This window comes from Diabrotica undecimpunctata, chromosome 7 (genome assembly GCF_040954645.1).
Source record: "Diabrotica undecimpunctata isolate CICGRU chromosome 7, icDiaUnde3, whole genome shotgun sequence".
Taxonomy (NCBI): Eukaryota; Metazoa; Arthropoda; class Insecta; order Coleoptera; family Chrysomelidae; genus Diabrotica; species Diabrotica undecimpunctata.
The window spans coordinates 43,230,666-43,258,553 of record NC_092809.1 but is presented as its reverse complement, the minus strand read 5'-3'; the positions used below and the strand labels follow the sequence as shown (position 1 = coordinate 43,258,553).

At 32.5% G+C, this 27,888-nt stretch overlaps 1 protein-coding gene across 1 annotated transcript in view; it reads right to left on the bottom strand.

Moving 5' to 3' along the window:
- The window catches only part of LOC140445270 (uncharacterized), a 125,169-nt gene that overhangs the window by 58,222 nt on the left and 39,059 nt on the right, over window positions 1–27,888 (bottom strand). Inside the window, exon 2 of the mRNA XM_072537195.1 lies at window positions 20,776–20,922. Coding sequence (XP_072393296.1) covers window positions 20,776–20,922 — 147 coding nt within the window. The remainder of the gene's footprint in view (window positions 1–20,775; window positions 20,923–27,888) is intronic.

Below are 27,888 nucleotides of genomic sequence, written 5' to 3'. Positions count from 1 at the left end.
GATGTCGCTATTGCGTCCATAACGAAGTCATGTTATTGTTACTTCTAATAAGACAGAGAATTTTATTTTTCACGTTAAGAACGGCTATGAATAACTATTCTGATGAGCTTTATTAAAGCGAAATACGTATCAATAGATACATAGACGCTTTTAACGTGAAATAAAATCTTTTCTGTCTTTTTCATTTTCTTCGGATCTACTCTGTATGAGTACGAGAAACAAATTCGTTAGGATTTCTGCCTAGATGAATAGACATGTCGTGGAATGCAAATTTTAGATTCCCCATGTCTTCTTTAACATCTTTTATCATCGTCTGGTCATGTCTTGCAATTTTTAGAAGGCTCCAGATTAAAGCAGAAATCTGAATTTGTTTCGAAACTATCTTACCGATTTTAAAATCAGAATGTTCAGGTAAAAATTAATAATAAATTTGTAGAAATAACAGCTGGAATCAGGTGAGTCAACATCTTCATCTCATCATATATTTTGTATTAAAATTAAACCGAATTTATAACATTGAGTTACTTTGTGTAGAAATTAATAGTAATATAGATAGTTGGCATACCACAAACACTGTTAAAACCAACTTAAAAATGTCATGTATTCTTACATTAAATCAGTCTTATCAAAAATACTCTTCTTTATCTAACAATAAAGTTATCGCAATTGTTAAGTCTATTTTTTAATAAAATCAAAGCTCACAAACTTATAATAACAGAAGATGATAAAGGTAATTGGACTCTAATCATTTACAATACAGATTATGTCAACAAAGTAGAATAATTTCTACCCAACATTTCTAATGCTAACAAATTTTTTCCAAGAACTTGAAATTAACTCCAAAATATTTATTTCTAGCAATCCTTCAATGCCATGGCTTTACGGTCTTCGGTTACAGTTAATGTTCCAATAAGATCAGTGGTTAGCTTTATCAATACTCCATTAGCTTCAGTAACAAAATTTATTAACACTTTTCTTCAAGATCTAATTAATTACACTTCCAAATATACTGTCAACAACACTTTAGATTTAATCTCCATACTTTCTTCAACTACTCCACCAAACAACTTACTATGGTCGTTTTCGATGTGACAAATCTTTTCACTAATGTTCCCAGACTAGACACCATTCCAATCAGCAATACCCATTTACTTGCAGAAACCATTGACCCAAGCCAATTACTTCTCTAGTACAATTTTGCCTGTTCCAAAATTTCTTTATCTTTAATGATAAAATTTATAGACAACCTGAAGGTCTATCAATGGGTAGTCCTCTATCTCTCCTACTTGCCGATCTTTTTCCTAATTCTCTTTGTTCACAAGGAAAATGAAATTCCTGTAGTTGGCTGTATACCATCAATCACAAAAACCCTTTCTGGTTACATCACAGAAGGTTTTCGGACTAAAAGGCCCATCATTTTAATTTCTTAACGTTGTTGGCTAGTGTCACATTACGACATATATTATGTTACATTGACTGCTTTGTTCCCCCTAGTGGGAGTCTTACGTTGCCATGTAGGTTATCTGAGAAATACTCAAACTTCACAACATATTTTTAAATAAAATGTAAGACATATTAAATGTTGTACCATCTAAAGGGTTTTTACCCAGGTATTTAATGGCTTAACTCATGTACACCCAGTAAGTATTTAATCACATTGCTTTTTCAACCAAGTCAAAATTTTACCTTTACGTTAGCTTTAAATTAAGTGGAAATACTTATTCCACGTAAAAAAAACACTGATGATGGGCTTTTTAATCCGAAAACGTTCTCGGATGTAACCCGAAAGGGACTTTAAATAAACGATTCTCTTTGTTTATTCCCAATAACAGATAATCTTGTGGTACAGATATTTTGATATTTTAGCCTTCATAGAAGGTCCAGACACATAATCACACCATATTCTATCGTTGATTAACTCAGCAATTAAGTTTACTTTATACTCCAGTAGTCAGAGACAAAAATGCAAACTGAACCTCTAAAAATTATACAAACAAGCTGAATTTTGTTAAGAATGTCAATTTTGGGACCCCAAAAAAGATGAAGAAAATTTTGGCACTCCTATCCTTGGGCTTCCCCCTAAAAACCCCGTCGTGGAGAGGGAACGAAAAACATCGATTTACCAAGAGTCTGTACGCCACAGAAAAAATGTTTCAAACAAGCAGTGTAGTTAAGATAATTTAAATGAAAATCTTTATTAGCACTTTTTGTGTAGAATGAATCGTTCTTTCAAAAATAACGCTTATAGTGACCGGCGATTTTAAATGTCAGTTACGCGCGCGAAATTAATTTAAAAAAAATTGTATCAACTCGATTTCGATACCTTGTGATCAAAGTGTCGTATTGACAAAAATCAAAATACGTTTTAAAGGTGAAGAGTGCAGCTTTAGTATGTAGTTTCTATAAAGTTAATGAAAAAATAAACGTTGCGCGATTTTTATCATTTTTACGATTCGCACGAGATCAATAAAATTTATCACTTCTATTAACCGGTCACTATGGAATTTGCATTATTAGGGCCTAGTCTTCAAAACATATAGCATGAAATTGCACCAACAAATATTTGACATATGCCTAAAAAACGCTGAATTTAAACTTCCACATTACAAACGATCTACAACGTTTAAAATTGCTTTTTTCGATTGCACAACTACGTTTTTTAAAACTACATAACGTCAGCTACAAATTCCACCCAATGCCTTCTACGTGAGAGCATTTCCCCTCACGTGAAGTCGTTTGTAATAGTTTTGTAATAATGTGAAAGTATAAATTTAGCGTTTTTAGGCATATTTCAAATGCCTCATATTTGTTGCCAAAACTCAAAATCGAAATTTCATGCTATAGGTTTGAAGACTAGGCTCTAAAAATGAAAATTCCATAGATAGCGGTAAATGGAAGTAATACATTTTATTGGTCTCATAAAAATCATAAAAAATGGCAGAAATTGTGAAACGTTTATTTATTTAATAGCTTTATAGAAACTGACTCCATTTGATGCAAAATTCAAAAATTGCATAATCTGAAAGCTGCACACTTTACTTTTAAAGCGCATTTTGATTGTTGTCGTTAGAAAACTCTGATCAAAAGATATCGAATTTTTACCGACGAGTTGATACAAATTGTATTAAAAAAAAACGACATTCAAAATCGCCGACCGCTTTAAGCGTTATTTCTAAGAGAACGGTTCATTTTACACAAAAAGTACCAGTAAACATTTTTATTCAAAATTATCCCAGCTATATTCTTGGTAAATTGAAGTTTTCCGTTCTTCCTCCCGGGGGTAGAAGCGGCAAATATTTTTGCGCCTTTTTTGAGGTCCCAAAATTAACATTCTTATCAAAATTAAACTTGTTCGTCTCGTTTTTAGATACCAAATCTATGACGACTGGACCGAGTTAGAAAACAACATTACTTTAGACTTAAATATTAAAAAGAATTCTTCTACACTAGAATTTTTAGTTTTTAGAAAACCTACTCAAACGGATCATATGATACCTATATCATCTAATTATCCCTTTCAACATAAGATGGTAGCTATTCAATGATATGTTTACAGGCTTCTTAATATCTCTTTGTCTTAGGACCATTATAATCAAGAAATTTCAATTATTCAACAAATAGCAGTCAACAATGGTTTCCCTCCTACTACTGTAGATAAGGTCCTTCAACAGTCAATACTCAAAAAGAGACTCAACTATGCCTTTAACTTAAACATCTCGTTCAAAACCAAAAATAATATTAAATCGATATTTAGCAAAACTAAAGAAGAAATTGACAAATTAAATAAAAGTGGTATTTACAAACAGTCCTGTGGGGACTGTAACATGGCTTTTGTGTGTAGAACAATGAGAACCTTTTCTCAGAAAATCAAAGAACATCTTAATAACACAGACAAATTAAACTTTTGCCATCACATCACATTAAATAATCATTCCTTTTCTCGTCCAGGAAATATTAAAATTTTAGACAAATGAACCTTTTAGAAAATCTTGGAATATCGAAAGAAATGAAATTAAATCCTGATGGTAGCTTAAACACACAAGTAAATCTCAATTGTAACTATAGAAGCAGCATAGTGACTTCATGCACTCTAAATTAATTTATTTAAAGATAAACTCAGCAGTAACTTTTGAAAAAGACTTTTGAACTTTTAAAAAGTATTGTTCGTCGTGAATTCCCCTGTAATTAGTGATTTTCGTAAGAAAGAACTTTCAGTAAAACAGTTGCGTGAGCAACTAGAACAACGCGATGAAGACTGCAGCGGGTCCAAGAAGATCCTTCAAGAACGACTGAAGGATGTTCTCAACAAGAATGGAGATGACCCAGAGACATTCTAGTTTCAGTCAGCAGAAGAAGCAGTTTTAACGAAAGTAAAAAATGTTTGTCAAATGATCGAAGAAACTTCTAGAAAAAATGATAATAAATTCGAGAATGTTTCCAAAAGATTCGATGAAACGTCTCAAATTATTAAAGAAGCAGCTAGACAAAACGACGAGAAATTCGAAGATGTTTCTGAAAGATTCGACGAAGTATGTAGTTAAAACAATCAGAAATTTAAAGAAGTTTCTAGAACAATCGGTAAGATAGAAGAGAAGATCAAACAGTTAGAGAGCATAATAACCAATACGAAAGTGCTATCACCAGTTTATGTAGTAGCTTTAGATCCTGTAGTAAAAGAAGAATCGCCGAGAGACGAAACGACACATATGAAATTCAACTTGCCACCATTTGATGGGATTTCTTCCTGGTCCATATACTTTGGAAAATTTGAAGGTTTTGCGACAGAAAATCATTGGGCAGAACAAGAAGGCTGTTTCCTTGACTGCTGCATTACGAGGCGATGCTGCAGATATCGTAAAATCGATTCCTAAGGGCCAAGAAAGAGGTTATCAGGCCTTGTTCACTCGACTAGACAAACGTAGCCCATCTACAACAAGTCTACAAAGTACAAATAAGAAGTAGAATTCAACGAGCAAATGAGAATTTGCAAGAATTTGAAGCAGATGTTGCTCGCATTGCTCTTTTGGTCGCATTGCTCTTTTGGTTTATCCGGAGACACCAAACAAAATATCGAAACAAGTTGCTGTAGAGTGTGCAAAGTTTTAGATTTATATATATATATATATATATATATATATATATATATATATATATATATATATATATATATATATATATATATATATTAGACCAGAGCTAAGAGAGCAGCTAAGGAAAAGAAGTACAATGTTTGGGCCGATTTCTCGATAGGACTGTAATTTATAATTTATAAATTTTATTTCAAGCCGTTCTTTCATATAAAAACATTTTACTTCCCTGTATAATAGGCCAAAAAATGTCGTGACCCGTGTTCTTAATTTAACTCCGACAATCATTATTTAAGTATTTAAAAATGTGTCTCAGAACGCTCGAGGCGCATTATTGCGAAAGGTACCGCCCCAGTCATGGTTCCTAATGACCCACAGAACCATAGACACCGCTGGTATGGGCATGCGACTCTCCGGGTCTATCGTGAACGAATCTAGAGGGCCAAATTAATATCCGCGCCACATTACGAAGCATTGGCGGGCGGCGGCTTTGACCTGACCTCCTGCTGAGAACCCAGTCGGTTCTTGGTTCTTAGAGTATTTTGAAATGATTATGCATATTGTATTTCGTTAGTTCTATAAACATTTAACGCATTTGCTTTAAAATATACTGTGACCGATAATCAATACGATCGTACCGTATGTTTTGGGAGAAAATATGTGTGAAGGTTTTTTATTAGTGAACTTTTTCTGTCCAATTTAGGACGTACATTAATATACAAACAATACTTGATTAATGGCCCCTATTCATACATGATTTTTTTATAAACCATTGAATTTTGTGTGAAACTTGTAACTTTCTGGTTTAATATTAATGTATACCGGTTCAAAACAAAAAAATTGGCTATCAGTGACAAGTTATCATTCGAAACGGCGAATTCGGCGAAAATAATAGCCTGGCTTTTAGACGTAGTAGAGAAGCGAATACGCAACGTCTGATCCAGAGAGGACGGCTGCAAACAGCTTCTGTCCTCATTTTATAGGCGGCTAAACAGTAAAAGCAACGGGAAACCAGTTGCTGAGAATCCTCCGGCTCAAATTAACAAAATCCACTGTGAGGTCCTTTATGCTTCCGGAAATTTTGAAAATCTTCTTTAGGAGGCTAAACGATTAAAATTGTAAATTTTGGGCATAAGCGATTATGATGGCCAGGTTCAGGTCTGGAATTTTCGTAACAGTGGAAATCAAGAAATATGTCCTTATTTTTGGCCCCTCTACATGTAGTATTAATCTAGTACAGCTATATGCCTCTATTGCAAAAAGGAAATATTACAACGAACACGACATTCTCTATAATAACTCAGTGTAACATAAAGTCCAATGAAATTACATAACTACATAATGGGTGATTTTAATGCAAAATCTTATATTTTAAACATACTGCAAAATCTTCAACAAAAACCTCGAATTGAAAACAGAAGATGTTTTAATTGCGGGAGAATAGGACATTTTCAAAACAATTGCAGAAGCCGATCCCAAACAAGGAGAGAACATCCAAAGAATGAGGCTAGAAGGTCGCCTAGATCGACATCCAGAAGCCCATCACATAGTCCTTATAGAAATACTAGTAGAGATAGGTCTCTAAGAAATCGATCTCCCACAACTGACCACAGATACGCAAACAATAGCCAGGAAAACGAAGAAGTAAGTCTCCAGGTAACCACAGTTATACAGGAAGAAGATAATGATCAGACTTCCCTGGAAAACATTAAAAAGAGTCAAAAGAAAGATAATGACTTAAAAGTCATACGAGAATGGCTTAAAAATGGAGTAAGACCTATTTGGCAGGAAATAACCAAATACAGTGGAACTATAAAAGCGTACTGGGCTCAATTGGAATCTCTGTATCTTTCCAATGGTATATTATATCGGAAGTGGGAAAGTCCTGATGGAGTACGTATAGTTCAACAAGTGGTACTGCCGAAATCACACATTAAAAGTGTGTTGCAAGAACTTTATAGCAGCCTTTCTGGAGGACATTTTGGAGTCAGACACTGGCCAGAGTTCGAGACAGATTTTACTGATTGATATAGAAGATTGGTGTAGGAAATGCGATTTATGTAATGGTAAAAAAGGCCCTAGAACAAGAAGTAGTGGTAAAATGGCACAATATCTTTCCGGAGAGCTTTTTGAACGACTTGCAGTGGATATTCTTGGTCCACTTCCGATGACAGAGAGAGGGAACAAGTACTTAATAGTCGCAATGGATTATTTTTCAAAATGGCCTGAAATTGTACCCCTTCCTAATCAAGAAGCGACTACAGTAGCAGAAGCATTTATAACACAAGTCGTATTAAGACATGGAGTTCCTTTAGAGTTACATTCTGATCAAGGACGAAATTTTGAATCAGAATTATGGCAAGAATTAATGAAAATCATGGGTATTAAGAAAACTCGCACTACGCCTCTCCATCCTCAATCAGACGGAATGGTGGAAAGACATAATAGAACTGTTTGTCAATACCTTTCAATGTTTGTCTTTGATAATCAAAAATATTGGAATAGTTTAATTCCTCTATTCCTGTTAGCCTATAGAAGTTCCGAACATGAAGCAACTGGTTATTCTCCGTCAATAACGATCACCGGAAGAGAAATGAAGCTTCCTCAAGATCTTATTTTCGGAAGATTACCTCCCTGTGAAGAAAAACGTTCATCCCCGACCTACATTGAATATTTGAAAGAAAAATTAGAAAAAGTCTACGAATTTGCTCGTAAAAGTTTGAAGCTTCAAAGTGATAAAGCCAAGGCCAGGCTCGACATGCATGCTACTCGTACAACTTTTGCAAGAGGTGATCCAGTATGGTTATACAATCCCACACGTAAGAAAGGACCTTGTCCGAAACTTCAACGAAACTGGGAAGGCCCGTATACCGTCCTGCAGAAAATAAATGATCTAATCTATCGCATCCAGTTTTCAGCTAGAAGTAAACCCAAGGTAGTTCATACCATGGAACTGATCCACCCCGTTGGCTTTAATGGATCCCGATAGTCCAGTTATTCGAGACGAATAACTATAAAGGAGGAAGCAGTGTTACGAAAGATTTATCCCACATAGGAAAAGTCCATTGACGAAAAAGAAGAAGTAGTTTGAGAACATTCAAGATGACATCGAAAAAAATTAAAAAATGTCTAGTGAAGTTTGAAACGTCAGAAAATATAGACTTATATAGTTGTCAGTTAGTTAGAAAGTATTGTAATATTGTTGGGGTTGAATAAAGTTAATTTTCAAGAAGTGTAACAGTAGCATAGCTCAGCTCTGAGGATGGTTTTGTAAGCCGAAAGCGCTCAGCTAGGCAATAAATGTTTACACACTTCAAAAATAATTTTCTTTTCCATTCTTTGACTTACTATAATGACAAACCCTGTATATTAATATTGAATACCAATATTATAAATTTTACATTGTTTAGATATTTAGATTAACGAATATCGTGTATTTAAACGGAACGTCCCAGGTGTGTGTACATTCCTCATAGGGAATAAGATCATGTAGATAAATAAAGGGTTGCCCCTTCGTACTTGGCGTTATCAAATATTAGATATTTTATAAAAAGGGGAGATAATTATATATAGATCTCCGTAAACTGTTTCTCACAAACGCTTAGTAAACAATAGAAGTTGCGACTCGAAGAATAATTTAAACGAAATTGAGATTCGTTACGTTGACTTCAATTCAAAATATAAAGTATATTTACAATCACAAGGAACTATTCTTAAATTTTCAACAACTATATAGATCTTTGCACTGAATATTTTGTGTTTACTGTTTTTACGAATTTCCTTTAAAAATATTTATTACAGAACAAAATGGAAACAATATATAAACCGAACAGATAAAAATCAACTATCTTAACTAATACTAAATCGCAAACCGAAAGAAAGAAGAAGTGTAGAATGCCCCTTGAAAAGCTGGAGTGAACTTTGATGCAGGAAGAAGCTACAAAGGCCTAATCTTTTGAATAAGAAAACAGAAGAAGATTGTGGCAAAAATTTTATATTAAAGACACATATATACAAATTCTACAGTGGATTACAAAGATTATAAAGATTAAAGCTTGTAGAATTATGGTGGGTGCTAGAAAAATGATAGCAGACATGGAGGACAGATGGAAAAGTGTAAGTCTTACGTGGATACCAAGCCCCACAAGTTAGCAATAAAATATTTGTAGTTGGCCTCACATCAAAGACAGTAAAATGACAGACTACTTGCCCAATAAAGAAAGAAAAACCAGACAAATGGATTTATTTAAACTCCAATATACAACCCAAATAAAAAAGTTAAAAGATCCTATGGAGGTGTTGGGAACATCAGTACAAGAAAGAAGGACAACAGAAGGGAAAAAATTAAACAGAAATTCAGGAAAGTTCATTACAAAAACAATTTGCAGATAAAAAGTCATCACTTCAGTAAAAGTGACACAAGTTACTGAAAAAGAATTTTAAAATAAAGGTTCATAAAGCTATTTTTGTTAATTTGTTGCTTATTTATTGGAAAAATAGTTTTAAAAGTCGATTTTTTGAAAATTCTTAATAGTTTTTGTAAAAATGTACAATAAACTTTAATTTTGTGTGATAATAGGGACAATATCATGTATTTAGCTAAAAAAATTTCAAGAAGTTTCACTTTATAGTTATTGAAAATGGAAATTGTTTATCCCAGAAAGCTTTTATCTACAAAGTTATTATGCGTAAATTATTAGGTATACATAAATTCTAAAAGCACAAAAATTAAGGAGAAAGCCTTATGTTATTAAATTTAATCATTTAATGATTAAATAATTTATGTCAAATATTGTAGAATAGGTTTAAAAAAGTACTGTGATTTTAAGCTTATAAATATTTAAAAAAAACTCAGACGCATCAACATATAGGAAGTTCATGTTTTTTATTCAGAATTTCGACAATTTTACACGAATTATAAAACAAAATTCAATATTCTACGATCACTAGAACCCGAGTTTTTTTTTATTTCTGGATTTGACTACAGTAAAACCTCCCTTAACCAAAACCTTTTTAACCGAAACCTCGTTTAACCGAAACGGCTGAGTTTCAATAATTTCGTCAATAAAAAGTAAATTTTTATCGCAAAACGTAAACAGTTCTATTAATTTCACTCACCGATTGGTGCCTATGTGTGTTGGGAAATCAAAAAAACCAAGAGCTCTAAAAGATATTTCCGAAAAAGCACTTCCAGCTTTTTATAGAGGCCAAAAAAGCTCATGGATGTCGACCACTTTATTTTCAGAATGGTTCGAACATGAATTCGTCCCAAGTGTAAAATCCTTTTTCAAAATCAAAAAACCTTCCCATCAAAGCATCGTTGCTTGTTGAAAATGCGCCAACTCACCCTCAAAATCTGAAAAATGGTCAGATTTTTGTCACCGAATGTCACGAGCTTAATTCAGCCGTTAGAACAGGGAGTAATAGAGACATTCAACAGATATCATAGAGGAACATTCTTAAGACATCTGTTATTACAGAAGACAAATGAATCCAAAAGTGTTGATTCTCAATCTTTAACAATGAATCATGTTGTTTATTGGTGTGCTGAGTCGTGGGCCAAGATCAAATCCTCAAATGCTGGAACAACCTTTTTGATGGGATTTTGATTGACGATCCTGAAGAAGGAAATGTTAAAGAAACGACAGAAAAAATTAAAACTTTAATAAAAAATTTTGCCGGGATGTGAAGAAATTAACCAAGAAGAGATACGTGAGTGGTTAGCAGCCGATGACTTAGAAAGTGAATTCATCGACCAGGAAATCATTGATATGGTTCTTCATTCAGACAACCTGAGCGTATCAGATGACGAAGATGACGACCCAACAGACAACAGGTAGCATGAGACCGCCGACTCGCGCTGCCTTCAATGATTTTCAATGCCGTAGAGGTAAGAACTTTAATTAGTTAGCGACACGATTAGGTTCTTAATTTTTGTTGTCTTTGCATAAAGTTTTGTCCTTTTCAGATTGCTTTACGTTTCGTCGAACAATCGAATGAGGCAAACTCATGACGTTCTGCAAATGGACGATGAAGAGATATAGCTGCAAAACATCGTTGTCAAACAAAAACGCAAAAGAAAATAGAAGATTTCTTTAAAAAAGCATGTTAAACTTGTTCATTTTCCTTAATTTTATCAATTCTATCACTATTTACTTATTAGAAAACATTACGAAATCACCTCATAGTATTTTTTAATAATAATACTTTGACTAAGAATACTATAAAAAACAATTTTATTTTTAACCGAAATTCTTGTTATCCGAAACGGCCTCCCCTCCAAATATTTCGGTTAACGGAGGTTTTATTGTATTTCAAAAACTTACTCATAAATTCAAAATAAAAGTCAATCAATATCTCTGCTTCTAATAAACGAAAATTGATGTTTTTTTTTAATTTGAGGTTCCTTGTTGCATAGATTATAGAAATTCAATTAGTTAAATTGTGAATTGTTTATTTATCAGGGTAATTTGTTTAAACAATTTAAATTAAATATTTATTTTGCAAAATTTTATTTTTTTCTTATTATTAGCAGTAGAAAAAGTTATGAAAAGATAGCTAACTTAAATATTTATGTATTATAGTTTAAATAAATAGCATAGTATAAATATATATAGGATAGTATAAATAATATCCTTACAAAATACATTTTACAAAAAAATAAAGTTTTTATTTGAAAATCAAATCTGCACGTCTTAGTTTTTCTTGAATTATGGTAATAATTTTTCAATTACTTTTTTTGACTGAAAAATATCACAAAATAATTTTAAACAAATTAATTGTTATAAACTTTGTATAATTATAAATAAAAATAGTAAAAGTAAGTATGTTAATTGTTATATATGTGTATATATTGATATATTCAGATTAATTATTTATTTTTATATTATAAATAAATAATAATTTTTATTTATAATTTCTAACAACCAAGTTTCTAACAATTAATTTGTATAAAATATATTTGTAAAGTTTTTGAGAAAAAATAATTGTAAAAATAATAGGCATTATTCAAGAAAAATTAACACGTATAGATTTAATTTTTAAATAAAAAATTAATTTTTGTAAAATCTGTTGCTAACAGGTATTATTTATAACTATACTTAATACATAAATATTTAAGTTGCTTATTATTTCATAACATTTTCTGCTTATATTAATAAAAAAAAGTAAAATTTTGCAAAATAAATATTTCTTTTAAAATTTTTAAACCAATTACTCGGTTAAATAAACAATTCACAAATTAACTAAATGGATTTTTATGATCTATGTCACGAGGTACCAAATAAAAAAAAAACATTAATATTTGTTAATTAGAACCGGATATATTGTGACTTTCATAAATTTTAATTTATGAATTCAGTTTTTGAAATTATAAAATCGCTTCGCTTTTCAACCCTTTATCTTTGGCGCATGATGGACGGCTCACTTTTAAAGGAATCGTTTTTAGTTTATTTTTTACAGTACTTTTAAAAACCTATTTTACGTATTGGATATAAATTTTTAATTCATGAAATGATTTACTTTGATAGAATAAGCCCTTTTCTTCAATTCTGTGCTTTCAGAATTTATGTAGGCATAATAGTTTACGCATAATACCGTTGTAGATAAATGTTTTCTGTGATAAACAATATAAATTAATTGTTTAAACTACAAATTGTCCTTATTCTCTAATAAAATCAAAGTTTGTTGTGAATTTTTAGAAAAGGTATTAATTACTTTTAAAAAATCAACTTTTAAAACTATTTTTGCAATAATTAAGCAACAAATTAACAAACATAACTAAACAAACCCTCATTTAAAGGATTTTCTATGCTTGTTCGGTAAAATTGTGTCACTTTTCTATATAATTTATCGGTCTTTATCTTTAGTATTTAAAATCAAATCATCATCATCATCATCAATCAGCCCTGAATTGTCCATTGTTGAACATAGGCCTCCTCTAGACTTTTCCATCTGCTTCTCTTCTGCGCCTCTGCTATCCAATTGGTCACGATTCTTTTGAGGTCGTCGGTCCATCACGTTGGGGGTCTTCCTCGGCTTCGCTTGTCAGCCCGTGGTCTCCACTCAAGCAATTTTTTTGTCCAACTGTCGTCTTTCATTCTTGCAACATGTCCTGCCCATCTCCATTTTTGCCTTGTAATATGTTCTATAATGTCTTCCACTCCGGTTCGTCTACGAACTTCCTCGTTTCTTATTCTATTTCTTAAGCTTATTCCAAGCATTGATCTCTCCATCTTTCGTTGTGTCCTTCTCAATTTTTCGGCTGATGTTTTTGTGAGAGTTAAGGTTTCTGCTCCGTATGTGAGGACTGGTAGAACGCACTGGTTAAAAGCTTTTCTTTTTTAATGGATCGGTATATTTGTTTTAAATACGTCTCTCATTTTTCCGAATGCAGCCCAACCCAGACTTATTCTTCTGAGTAGCTCGCATGTTTGGTTATCTCGCGTTAACTTTATTTCATGACCCAAATACACATATTTTTCGATTTCTATTAGCTCATTGGGGACGAGATTGGTCATCATTTTTGTTTTTCCATAGTTTATTTTTAAACCGACTTTCTGGGTTACTTGCTGTAGTTGTTGTAGCATAACTCTGGCTTCTCCTAAGTTGTCTGTTATGAGAACAATATCATCGGCATATCTGAGATGATTGAATATCTTTCCATCGATGCTAATACCCTTTGATTCCCACTCGAGCCGTTTAAATGCGTACTCCATAACTGTTATAAATAGTTTTGGCAACAAGGTATCTCCCTGTCGCACCCCTCTGCCAATTTTTATCTTCTCAGTCATGCAATGGAGGTTAACGGTTGTTGTCGCATTTTCGTATATATTTCGAATAATATTTGCATACCTGTGATCTATTCTGCATTCTGATAATGCTTTTAAGATAGCAACTATTTCGACTGTGTCAAATGCTTTGTGGAAGTCGACAAAGATAAGAGCAAGGGGTCTGTTATATTCGATAGACTTTTCAACTAGAGTTTTAAGGCATTGCAAATGGTCGTTTGTTCCGTGTCCCGCTCGAAATCCTGCCTGTTCTTCTGATTGATAGAAATCAAATAACGATCTTATATTGTTTATATATTGTTTATAAGTAAAAAAGTAAGGTTAATATTTGCATATTTTGTTTGTTACATATTGTTATCACCAAATTTATCAAAAGCAGTTGTTAGATACCTGTATCAACGAATGTCACGGGAAAATCTTTAGTTCTCTGATCTAATGCTGCATCACACTAAAACACCTGAATAGATACGAAATAAAAGAGAACCCAAAATGTGATTGAGAAGAAATTGGCGACCTAAATCATATCCTTCTTCACCTTAAAACTTAATCAAAATAGTAACAGAAATTTATACGAATCAGTAGCACAAACAACAACTAATAAACATACACATCATACCAAAAGAACCCACAAGTAAAGCCGCTCAATGAACGAACACGTTTTTACCTTGATGGCTCTTCAAGGATGGGGTTTGTGACTTAAGATACGTCCATCTGTGTATAGCCGCTCTCCTCGGGCATATATGGTGGCTATACAGCAGTAGTTGCCACTTAAAACAGATAAGGGGATTCAAACTGATTTTGAAAATTTGATGCCGTACAAAGATACAAACTATTCTTTAAGATAACGAGAAAATTAAAAGATTCACAAGATGTCATACTTCCTGTAAAAAATGCCGAACATAAATTGACAAGAAAAAGACCTAAATAAATAGACACAGAGAAAGCCGAGACATTTGTAAAATATCTTTCCATAGTATTTAGACCATTCTCCAGAGTAGTGCCTTAAGGATAAGTAGAACTAATTCACTATTTGAGGTGAACAAGCAGTGGCGGATCCAGAAATTTTTTTTAGGGGGGGGTCATGGGTCCTAAGGGTGATTTTGATTTAGGATTTAGATTTTTGCACCTTTACGATTGATATGATTTGTGCCTCATTTAAGGGAATCATTTCCTCAATTTTAGGCGATATATTAAACCAATGAGAAGTTATTAAAACACAAATACTTTACGGGTGCAAAGAAGGGTACAACATTAAGGGGTCTTAAACTTAAACAAAAAAAATAGTTTAAACCCACATACTCTATGACAGTAAAATCAAGTGTACAAGACTATTAAACTAAAGGAAAGTTATTAAAATATAAATACTGAAAAATCAAGGACTGTCAATTTAAACTAAGTATTTTAAAGACAATTAATTTAAACCCACCTATCCTATAGCTACAAAATCAAGAACAAACCAAGGATAAATAAGTATAAACTAAAGTTAAGTAATTTAAATGCAATAACTCAATGTAAGTTTAAACATTAATGAATGTATTTAACATTCCTAATAAACTCTATCTTATCGTTGGATATCCCATATCAATTTGTAAAAACATTCATTTATTCCTTATTGCTATACGAAGTGGAAACATGGACTCTCGGAATTACAAGTATAAGGCGTATAGAAGCCTTTGAAATGTGTGTTTTTCAAAGAATGCTGAAGATTTCGTGGACATATCAATAACGAGGTGCTGAGAAGAATGAGGACTGAAAGAGAACTCCTAAATATTGTAAACAACAGAAAAACGAGTTATCTAGGACATATTTATAGAGAAGAAAAATATAACTTTCTACGACTCATAATGGAAGGGAAAGTAGAAGGAAGAGGTCCAGGAAGAAAAAAATGCTCCTGGCTGAAGAATGTAAGAGACTGGATAGGCATGGACACACATTCGACACTAAGAACAGCTCAAGATAGAGAGCAATTTGCTGTAGTTATAGCCACTCTTCCGCAAGATGAAGAAACCTTAAGAATAAGTGTAAACAGCATTTTATTTAAATTAATTTATTCAACAAAAAATGAAATTCAACTGAAAGCGACGGAAAAGGATTTCTGGAGAAGAGCTGCAGGAAGATCTAGAAGAGAAAGGATTACCAACGAACGCATTAGAGAAATAATGGGAATCAAACGAACAATCACAGATGACCTAACAACAAAACAACTTATCTGGTTCGGACAAATACAAAGAATGGGTGAACAACGAATACCAAAGGAAATATTAAAATGGCAACCAAAAGGAAAGAGAAAGCGAGGTAGACCGAGAAAAAGTTGGCAAAGTAGACAATCAATAAAGAACTGAGAGAGAGGTCTATAGAAGAAGACCTATAGAACAACCGGACTAAGTGTCGATTGGAAGTCGGAAAACGGCGGAGAACGTTATAAACCGACAAGTAGTAATAGTATTCAACAAAAAACATAATATAATTAAGGAATAGTTATTTCTATACTTAGGCATATTAGGCTATAAGTGAGTAAAATATTTTTTTACTCGGTATTTGACATTTTTCTCAAGAATTGTCAGCAACAGCCAGCAACGAGTGGTAAATAAAAGTTCAGTGATTAAAAATACTAAAAGAATAAGATAAGTAAATATTATATAATTTTATAAAAATGTATTCTTTTCGCCTATCCGATTTAGCAAATCGCTCTATGATTGCATCAACATCTAGAGAAATTTCAGGATGGGATGCACATTGATGAGCGCTAAACCAGTCAACCTTTCTATTTCTAAGCCAAGTCTTTAGACGCTTAAGCGTAGAACGCTCTGTTGTTGCTGCACTGACTGGCAGTGTAATTAATATTTGCAGAAATATTCCGATATTTGGATTCATATGAATATCGCAGTTTTCTAATACTTCTAAAAACAATCTGGAAGTTTTCCATTATTTTGCACGATTCTTTTCCACTTTTGAATCCACAGTGAAAACTCTTGTTCTACTGTGGAATATGCAGTAAGTAGTTGGTTCAATAATATTCTGGTGTCAACAATTTTTTTAATGCAACTTTATCTTCTGGTGTGTTATCAGTTTTAGGTAAAACGACTTAAAGATTAAATAGATTCATAACTTTCGGTGAAAGTCGTTCTTATAAATCAGTTAAGATATTCTCTAAAAGGGGTAAATAAATGGATCTTCGGAAATATTCTTCGCAAGAGTTAGCAGATTGGTTTTGACGACAGGTTTGACGAGAAACTATACGAGCCTCTGGCACTCAAACGACGAATTGACAAAATTTAAAAATCGCGTAACTCTGAATTCGTGGAAGTCTTAGTCGACTATTAGAATTGTTGATTTTTTTAAAGAGCAATTTAAAAAGGCTTCTGTATAATTCTACACTTACCCCTAGAATAAATGAGTTTGAATCATTTCAACTCTTGACTTCCTAATCATAGGGTTGATGGGTTTTAAATTATTTTTTTTAGGATTATTTGATTGATATGTATTTATTTTGTTTGGGGGTGGTCATGACCCCCGTGACCCCCCCCCTTGGATCCGCCACTGTGAACAAGAAGGGACTGAATAAAGTTCAGACGGTTCTTCGCCAATAGTATAGATCTGTAGAATAAAACATCTTCAGTATTATAAACTTTGCGAGCCATTTTTGTATTCCAAATTCCAAATATAAGTACGTAATTTAAAAATATGTTTTCGTTTATATACGAATTGCAATACAAACTAACTAATAGCACTAAGTTGCATAAATATATTTTTATCTCGTTTTGATCGAAAGATTACATAGATTTACTACGCCAACGTTATTAATATACGTTGCTGACACGATAAAGTTTTGAAAATAAATGGACAGCTTCCCAGAAAGAGACCTTGTTTCAATGAGATTTGTGCCAAAATTTAATATAAATATTAGTAAATAATCTTGCTAGGAATTCATGTACTACAGTAAGTGAGCAGATTGTTAAAGCCACTTAGTCTATAGGCACTTTTTGTTTAAAAAGGGTTCAAATATCTTATTCCCCCATATTCTTTATTTCATCTTTCACAGTTATAAATGAATTATTTGTTAGTTATAGCGGTTCGCTATATTTACGCGGGTTTCGGATTAAAAATTTTATTGTAAGTACCCAGTTTTAATTACCTGCTCTTTGGGGAAATATCAACTGGTCAAATGAAATGAAAAATAATCAATAACTTTTTTTAATTAAATAATAATGGAAAATCTTTTATATAATTGACAGTATAATAAGGAGAATTACTTCATTAATGGAGTCTAATGTGGCTAATATAAACCTAATAATAATTTTATATTACACTTCACACAGAAAATATGGTCTATGTATATTTGTTCCATGGAGAGAATTTCTAATGAAAAATAAAAAAATTTAACTTGCCAACAAAAATGAAAATCAGTCATTATCATCAAAAATATCATAATCGTCATCATGATCACTGTCATCACCATTAATTGTTATTATGATTGGACTTATTTCGTTTATTTTATTTTCACGAGTCCACCAATCTTCTATTAGTTTCTCGCACTTGAATATACAGTTGCACCACACTTCTGGAGTTACAATTGAAAGTGCCTTTCGCCAAGTTTCCCGAACTGCGTCTTCGCTATAACCGTTAGGCCCAATATGGTTGTCATAATATTATTTTGCTATTCCCCATATATATTCGATGGGATTAAACTGGCAATGATACGGTGGCAGACGTAAAACTTGATGACCGTAACTTTCAATAATCTGATCCACAACAAAGGTTTTTGGTTTTGCGTGGATATTTGCCAAGCGTAATAATTCTGATTTTAAAATATGTTGTGTAAATGGTATATGTTCCTTTGTCAACCATTCTTTAATTTTATTAACAGTGCAAGAATTCGTTGGACTTTTGTTTAATACTTCAGAATGGTAAGGTGCATTGTCTAAAATAATTACGCTGGGCTCACTTAAACCTGGGAGAAGTTTTTCATGTAACCATTTTACAAACATTTCTGTGTTCATATTATCGTGATAGTCACTTGATTTTGATTTAGATGAAAATAATAAATCAGCACCTTCTATAAAACCCGATTTCCCTCCTGCATGTAAAATTATGTGTCGCTTCCCTTCTCCATCAGTATGTGTGATAGACTTTACGTTATCATCTTGCCATATTCTCTTGGTTGCACCCCTAGAAAATATTAATGTTTCGTCTAAATATATAAAATTTGCCCTTTCTTCTTTTAATTTAGAATATTTTCTTAGAAAGTTAATTCTTTTATGCAAAACAGAACTTCTTTCACAAAGGGCTTTTCTGTTATCCTCCCTTTGAAATTTGAAACCCAAATTATGTATCACTTGCCATAGACTTGTTCTGCCAATTTCGTCAAATTTTCTATCTTTTAATTCCGAGAGAATTGTATTTAAGGTCACATGTTCCTTGTTGGCTCGCATTCGATAAATGGTATCACGAATTTCAAATTTTTTTCCATCTGGAATATCTTTCGTTTTCAATGATAGGCGAGTTTTTCGGTGATCTTCTTTCGACCGTTCATTATTGCGATTTTGTAATACTCCTCTTAGTTTGGTTTCACTAATTCCTAGAGTATCACATACGCGTTGTTGAACAGACATTACCGATTTTAAAGGACCGCCATTTTCTTTTCATCCGTAAAATACTTATGTACACTACAAATTAGACTATCTACATCTAACACACGTCTAGGCATTTTTAAATATTTCCACCAAACATACAATGTCAATACTGGCAAAGAATCAATTCAACTGCAATATTGTAACAAATTTATACCTACCCTAATGTTATTTTAATGTATTTTAAAATATGACCATTAATGCAGTTTTTACCTAATTTTCTGGGAAGTCGTTTACTGCAACTGGTTATCAATGAGTCATTAGCATAATTTTGTTAATCCGAAACCCGCGTAAATATAGCGAACCGACTATATTGGAAACGTTTATATAATATACATAAAAAGTTCAAATCGATTTTTCTCGAAAATTACGCGTCTTATGGACTTCAGATACAAGCACAATTTTTTATAACAAAATCTAAATTGATACATGTTATGTCAAAATGATGATAGTTTAAAAGGCAAAAAATTATGAATAAAAATGTCCTTAACCCTCTTAAACGAGTCGCTTATGGCTGCAATTAAAAGAAAGTTTTCACGTCAAACAATTGGGTACAATCACTTAATAAACATATAGAATATTATCACCTAAAAGACAACCGTTTTAAACATATTTGAGTTAAACCGATGTTCGGACGCCATCTTTAAAGAACTCCAGCTCAATTGCAAAGCATTTTTCGATAAGATGCGTGATTACAAGTGTTTAATTTATTTTGAGTTAAGGGTGATACCCCTTAACTAGGGTTTGGGGGGATTTAGACCCCCTTTAAAATTTTTCTGTGAGCTTAGATTTTGTTGTTTCTTTTTTATGAAAAATGCTTTCAGAACAAGATAGTAACATGTCCATTTTTATTACAAAATGTCAAGTAGTTTAGGAGATAATGCAAAAAACAATTTTTATTTTGTAACTTCAAAGGGCTGTAACTTTTTTTGTGTAACACTTTTGTATTAAGGTAAGTTGGATTCAATCAATTTATTTTTGTCCCCGGAATGCGTGATTTAATTTATGACATACATTTTTGAAACACCCCGTATAACAAACACAAATAAACCTCATTATCATCATTATCTTTGTCACTATCCCCATGCGGGGTCCAAGTCTTGTTTGTCCAGCACAAACAATTTATGGTTTGGACTTACAGGCTCAGTAATAGAATAGTCATAGTCAAGAAATATAAACAAAAAGAAATGTGAAAACAAAGAATTAAATCTAAACTGTCAAAATATTTTGGTGTAAACCAGATGTTTATGTTATAAAAATGTTTCTTACCTCCAAAGTTTGCCCAAAGTTTTCGATAATTCAGCATTGTGGAGCTGTGGATACTGGTCGGCAAGTTTTCGCCTTGCCGCTTGAGCCCATACCATAAAAGCATTCATGGGTCTCTTGACATGGAGTTTTCTTTTATCAGAAGCGGCTCTAGAAAGCAAAGAAAATAAACGTGTTAAAAATTAAGCAATATCAATAGTAAATTTTAGTTTCATTAGACATTGAAATAACTGTGCAGTTAAATTAGTGGTACCATTATCTAAAATGGATTTATTGTTTTTTGAAATACTCTCCCTGACGATCAATACGGTTTTATATGCAGTTATTACAATTTTTAAAATACTTTTTCCTCATTCATTGCCAGTTTTCAACGTCGAGCCCATTATTTATTAATTTGTAGAAAAACTAAGAAGTCACTTGGTACCAAATCGGGGCCTAAAAGATTACTTTTTTTAGTCAAATGGGCTCACTGAGTCTCCATTTAATTTGATTATAGAAGTAATTATAAAGATAGGTACAACCAAAAAGGTATATAAAATGAGACCAAAGAATCCCAAAATTATTGGCTATATAAAACAGATGGGAACACCTAAAAGAAAACATAGAAAAATCAACCGACTTAATATTACAAGGAATAATAACTGGTATGATAAAGATTGAAGTTCCCTTGTTTTGTTGTAGAGTCGGATATGGTGCAGGTGCACCACATTTTCTTTAAGGAGTTGTAAGGATGTTGTGATTTTGTATATCTGATCTGCATTCGATTTTTTTTCTTTGTTTGAACGCAGCTTTTTAAATTTGTCTACATCTTCCATTTCTTTTTATTTTAGTTTTCTGAATGTTGTTTTGAAAGTTGAGTTTTCTTTGTATTTTTTTAAAGCTCATTATATCGAAATATTCCGTAAGTTTGTCAATATTTTTTGCATTTAGCTGTTATGCTCAACAGATGTCGCTTGCGAATTCTTGCCAATTATACTAACCATTAACATTCTTTAAAATAAATAATAGAATTTTAAAAATATTTTAAAATAAATAAAAAATCTATAAATATACTAACACGATAACAGCTTTACCACTGACTCACTATTATTTACTTTAACTGTACACACACAAATATTTTCAATATTTTTCTGCGGTTAGAACTATTTTGGACCACAAGAGTGTTCAAAGGGTTACCGAATATTTTACGCAAATATTGGAAAGTATCTATACACATTTAATAAGTCTAACTAATTGCTACAGTAAACCAAAGACACTCAGAACCAATTAACTAGAACTGTTGTCTAATTAGAACCTAGCAACATTAAGACTCGTTTGCGACACGGTGCAGCGCCATGATATAATAGGCGGAAACTGCTTCTAAAACGCTATTAGTAAGCAATTAAAAGGAATATTGAATGTTAATATATAGGGTAGTACAATGGGTGAACCAAAAAAATTAATCACTTAACATTAATCTTAAAATTATCAGTTCTCTCAATCATATGAAAGAAAGTACCTACCGTTTTTTTATTAAAAAAATAATAAACTATTATTGAACTTTTTAATATAGGTATTATATTCCTGGATTATCCGCATGATTTCTGCAAAATCCAGTAGTTACTGGATTTGTAACTAATTTGTAATAAATATGGTTTCTAAGCTTACTAATTATTGTAATAGGAAATAAAATAAATACTAAACTCTTTGGAAACCAGAAATATTTTAATACATATATATATATATATATATATATATATATATATATATATATATATATATATATATATATATATATTGTTGTACTTTTGAATGTCCATAAGCAATAAAAAACCGATATACAAATTTTATTACTTAAATAAAAATTAAAATTATTGATATTTCATAAAGACACGGGCATATGAATTTTCAAACATCCTGTATAAGACAAAATATGTATTTTAAGTTGTTCGAAGAATTGTTCATTAGGCCTCAGAGACAAGACTTTCAAATATTATCGATAAGAAATTTAAATAAGTCGGTTATTGTGAAATGGTTTTACCCGGAATAAAAGTGTATATAGAAAGTGTTGAACAATGGACCGGGATTTGCGGTGGTTTTCTCCCCGAAAGATTATATCGGTAAAAGTTTATTAACAAAAGACATTGAATTGAGAAACAGGTATCGTTTGTAGCTATTAGTAAGAAATATTTGTAAAGTAGATAGATTTAGTTAGAATAATTAAAGAAGATTTGTTTCTGGAATTACCCGAATGACGTTTTATAGAGAGAGTTGGGTGGTAACGATATACTCACAAGAGGTGGATGATTTTTATTGGTCAAATTTTGAATGCAAGGAGGTTTGGTTTTGGCTATGAGATAGGAGAGAGAAAAAAAAGGTTAGTTAGTCAGTTTTCGTCGTCCAAGAAGGAAGGAGCTTTGTGATTTGTGTTTGTTTGAAGTCCCGAAGACGTAATTTACCGGGTGTGTTTATTTGCGGTGGAAAAGCTGACCAGTGTGAGGAACGGGGTACAGAGAGATAGAAAACCAAAGGGCCTAAGAATATTAATAGCAGACGAAGCCGGAAACATTTGGAGATACAAGGACAGATAGGAGAAAGGTGTACGTCATCTGGACCACAATAGGAGCAGAAGCAGAGAAAGGATTTTTTTGTTGTGGCGTGGCCATAGAATTGCAACGGCAGAGAAGGAAAGGTCAGTCAAATTTCATTAGAGCCGGAGTGTGATTTTCATTTATTAATTAAGTAAATTGAATAAATAATAGAGACAGTTAATTTTGCGATCACTAAAAAAAAAAGGAATTATAAAAAGAGCTTAGTTATAACACATATTAAAAATCAATGTAAAATAACATTTGGGTCCATGATAGAAAACAACTTCTCATATATTTAAAGTTAGTATATTGCAAATATTACAGGATTGATTGTTGTATAAAATTTCATTAAAATAAAGGACATCTCACATATAGTTCAGTTGAAATTCTATGTATTTTATTCAGGTCATATTACCTATCCCGATTAGGACGCCAATTGGAAAATATTTTGAATCCACGATCAAAGGTAAATCGTACAATTTAAATAGCCTGAGATTGTAATTAATTAATGCTGATTTATTGTGATTAATTGGAGATTAGTTCATTTAATAAATATAGACAGGATTTTTCCTAAGTAAGCAATATAATACAATTTAAATAGCATAACAAAATGGCCCCCAACGTGTAAAGCTTTGAAAAATATTTCTAGTTGGCAAATTTGAAAGGATAGGAGTAGACGAGCAGATATTTGAAAGTTTATATGCCGGGGATAAAGTGAAATATTATGTAAAAATTGAGGACATAAAGATTATATATTTTTTTTAAGATACAATTTACCATAATTGATTTATTCGTGATATTGACAATTTATAGGTTACCATAATTGATTTATTTGTGTGATATTTAAATTTGATAATTTTACCATACTTGAATGATTTGATTGATTTTGACATTTGATATTTTACCATTTGATTTATTTGTGGGATATTGAAATTTGATACTCGTACTCAAGAGTTATTACATTTGAACAGGAAAAGTCCCGTTTGTTGCAACAGACCAGTAGAATTTTATATTTGGCGGGGAAATTATTGCACAAATTTCAAAGTTTCATATTTGGCGGGGATAAATAATCTAACGAACATGTCGGCCACAAGGAGTCAAAGCAAAACGCAAGAAAGGAAAGAGGATAAGATAGAAGAGGAAACAATTATTGATGAAGGATCGGATAATGAAGGAAATGCTACAATAATGGAGGAAAGAAAAGAAACAGGGATGTTAGAAAAATTATTAGCTATGATGCAAATACAGACACAACAAATACAAGAATCGTCACAAAAAATGGATAAAAATCAACTGGAAACAAAACACATAATGGATGAATCACAACAAAGAACGGAACAAAAATTGGACAATTTGGAAGAAAACCAAAGAAAAATGGAACAAAAAATGGAAACGCGTATGGACAAATATGAAAACGAAATAAAAGTCTGTTTAGAAAGAAGTAGGGAAGAAACAGAGAGGAAAATAGAATTGCAGAGAGAAGAAATCGAAACTAAAATGAAGGATATTCAGAGTATGCAAAAAAGGGAATTAGAACAGATAGAAATAAAATTTGAAAATGCGCTACAAGAAGACCGGAAAGAAACGGAAAGGAGATTTAAACAAATTGCAGAGATGGAGATAAGAGGAGTAGAAAGAAAGGAAGTCATCGTACATAGCACAGAAGACGTAAAAGTACGATTTGGCGGGGATATAAGGAAAATACACCCAGTGCCTTTTATAAATAACCTAAAGGAAAAAGTCAAATACATAGGACCGTTTGCAACAGCAAAGTAAACCATCAGAAACCATCTCACAGAAGAGGCAAATCTTTGGTTTGTCAGCAAGGAAGAAGAATTGGACAATTGGCAAGATTTTGAGAGAAGATTCTTAAATTATTTCTGGGGAAAAATCCAGCAACTACAAGTAAATAAAGAGTTACAAAATGGAAAATACCATGAGAGGATGGGCGTATCAGAAAAGATGTACGCATTACAACTCTATAATAATGCAAAACATTTGCAATATAATTATTCATCAGAACAATTGGTAGAGTTGATATCGCGACATTTTGAAGATACCTTGGAAGACCACATAAATCTCCAAAATTACAAGGACATTGACAGCTTATGTCAATTTTTGCAAATGAGAGAATCACATAGGCATGAAAGAAGAGAAAGAAGACCGCAAGAAAATTATAGACAAAGAGAAAACCAAGAATATAGAGATAGAGGTCAAAATTTTAGAAGAGATTATACAAGACGAGAATTCATACCTAGACGGGGATATGAAAATAGACCGAACGGAAGAGAGAATTATGAACCCAGAACCCAGAGATGGAATGAAAACAGGGATCGGGAAAATCAGAGTAGAAATAACCGCCCATACCAAGGAAACAGATACAATAACCCACGGAATGAACAGGAATCTCGCGGTAATCGATACGGGAATGATAGACCAAAAGAGAACAGAAGAGAAATAAATAATATGCAAAGAGAAGAAAATGAATATGAGAGAGAAGATGACGGGAGAGAAAACACAGAAGAACAACAGGCGTGTTTTCAAGAAGGCGCTCACTAAAAACGAAGAAACAAACAGGAATTTTTTGTCACCCCAAGGAATTTATTAAACTGGCAGGAAACAATGAAAAGAGAAATGGAGTTAATTTAAAATTTGTGGATGGATTTATAAATGAGAAACCAATTAAAATTATGATAGACACAGGCTCTGAAATAACACTGGTCAACAGAAAATTAATCGAAGAAGTAAATTTAACAAGTCTAATTTATAAAATACCTAGGGTGAATTTAGTGGGCGCAAATAAACGGACATTGGCAACAATAAATGAAGGTATACGAGTAATGGTACGATTAAAAAAAAATATGTATGCACTTCAATGTGTAATAATGCCGAATATGTCACATGACATGATTGTAGGCGTTGATGAATTAACGGAAAAACATGTAGTGATCGACTTCAAAACCAATACGATGAAAATAGCCAAGGAAAAAGAAGAAGAACAGGATAAGGAACAAGAGAAACAAATTACGGACGAATCAGAGAAAGAACAAACGGTGGAAATGAACCTGGCGACGAAGAAAGGAAAAGGAAGAAAGAGGGGAAAAGGTCTGAAAAAGATCAAAGAAAAAAAAACCTGGGATTCCTCAAAAGATGAGACGAGCTCAGGAGAAGAAGATGGAAAAATTTTGACAAGAAATAAAAGCAAAACTTGGGATTCCTCAAAAGAAGAGACGAGCCCAACAAAAAAAAACACAAAGGAAAATGAAGAGGACACAATGGAGACAGTGGTGTTTGAAGAAGACACGGAGTACACGGTGAATATGTGCGAAAAATTTGATGGGAGAGAAAAAAAATTGATATGTGGAGAAGGCAAAGAAAATGATTTGCGTATAATTTTAAGAGACTATGAAACGCTGATAAATGAGGAAAACCGAGTGGCCACAAAATACGAGCACTCATTTGAGGTGAAAAACTTGAGAAATTTTCGATCGAAGACTTATCCAATTCCTTATAAGTATCGGCAAGAAGTAAAGCAAGAAATCAAAAAAATGTTGGAAGATCAAATCATTGAGAGATGTGACTCACCCTATATTAACCCAATTGTGATAGTGAAGAAGAGCAGTGGAGAGTTAAGACTCTGTTTAGATGCCCGAAATATCAACCAACACACAGTATCACAATATGAATCACCGTTAAATATCGAGGCCATTTTTGGAAGGATCACGGGATCACATATTTTCTCAAAAATTGATCTAAAGCATAGTTTTTGGTTAATACCTTTGGCTGAAAAGTGTAGAAACTACACTGCCTTTTCAATTGATGGTATAGTATACCGATTTAAGGTAGTTCCGTTTGGATTACAAAGCGCCTGTGCAGCACTTGTACGAGCTTTGCATACCATTTTGAATCACCATGAAGAGTTCATCGTCCATTACATCGACGATTTATTAATTTTTTCACAAGATATGCAGAGTCATGTGGAACATATCAAAATAATTTTGAAAGAATTGGACACAGCGGGATTAAAACTAAACATTGAAAAATGTCAATTTTTTCAAAAGGAAGTGATTTATTTGGGTTTCAAACTTGACACCGAAACTGTAAGTCTAGCCGAGGACAGAGTAAAGCTCATCGACGAATACCCAAGACCAACAAATCTAAAAACATTGCGAGGGTTTCTCGGTACGATAAATTATTTCAAGAAATTAATTCCCGATTTAAGCCAAAAAGAAATTCCTTTAATAAAATTGTTAAAGAAAGGGACAAAATGGAATTGGAAAGAAGAACAGGAGGAAGCTTTCAAAATATTGAAACAAGAATTTGCTAAAGGAACAAAAATATATCACCCTATTTACAATTTGCCGTTTATACTCCGTACGGATGCGTCGATACAGAAATTTGCAGGAGTGTTGTCGCAAATACAAAACGGCCAAGAGGTTCCGATATGTTTTATATCTCGAGTGACTAAAACACATGAGAGAAAATACAGTGTCACCGAGTTGGAATTCGCCAGTGTACTATTTTGCGTAAACAAATTAAGGTTTTA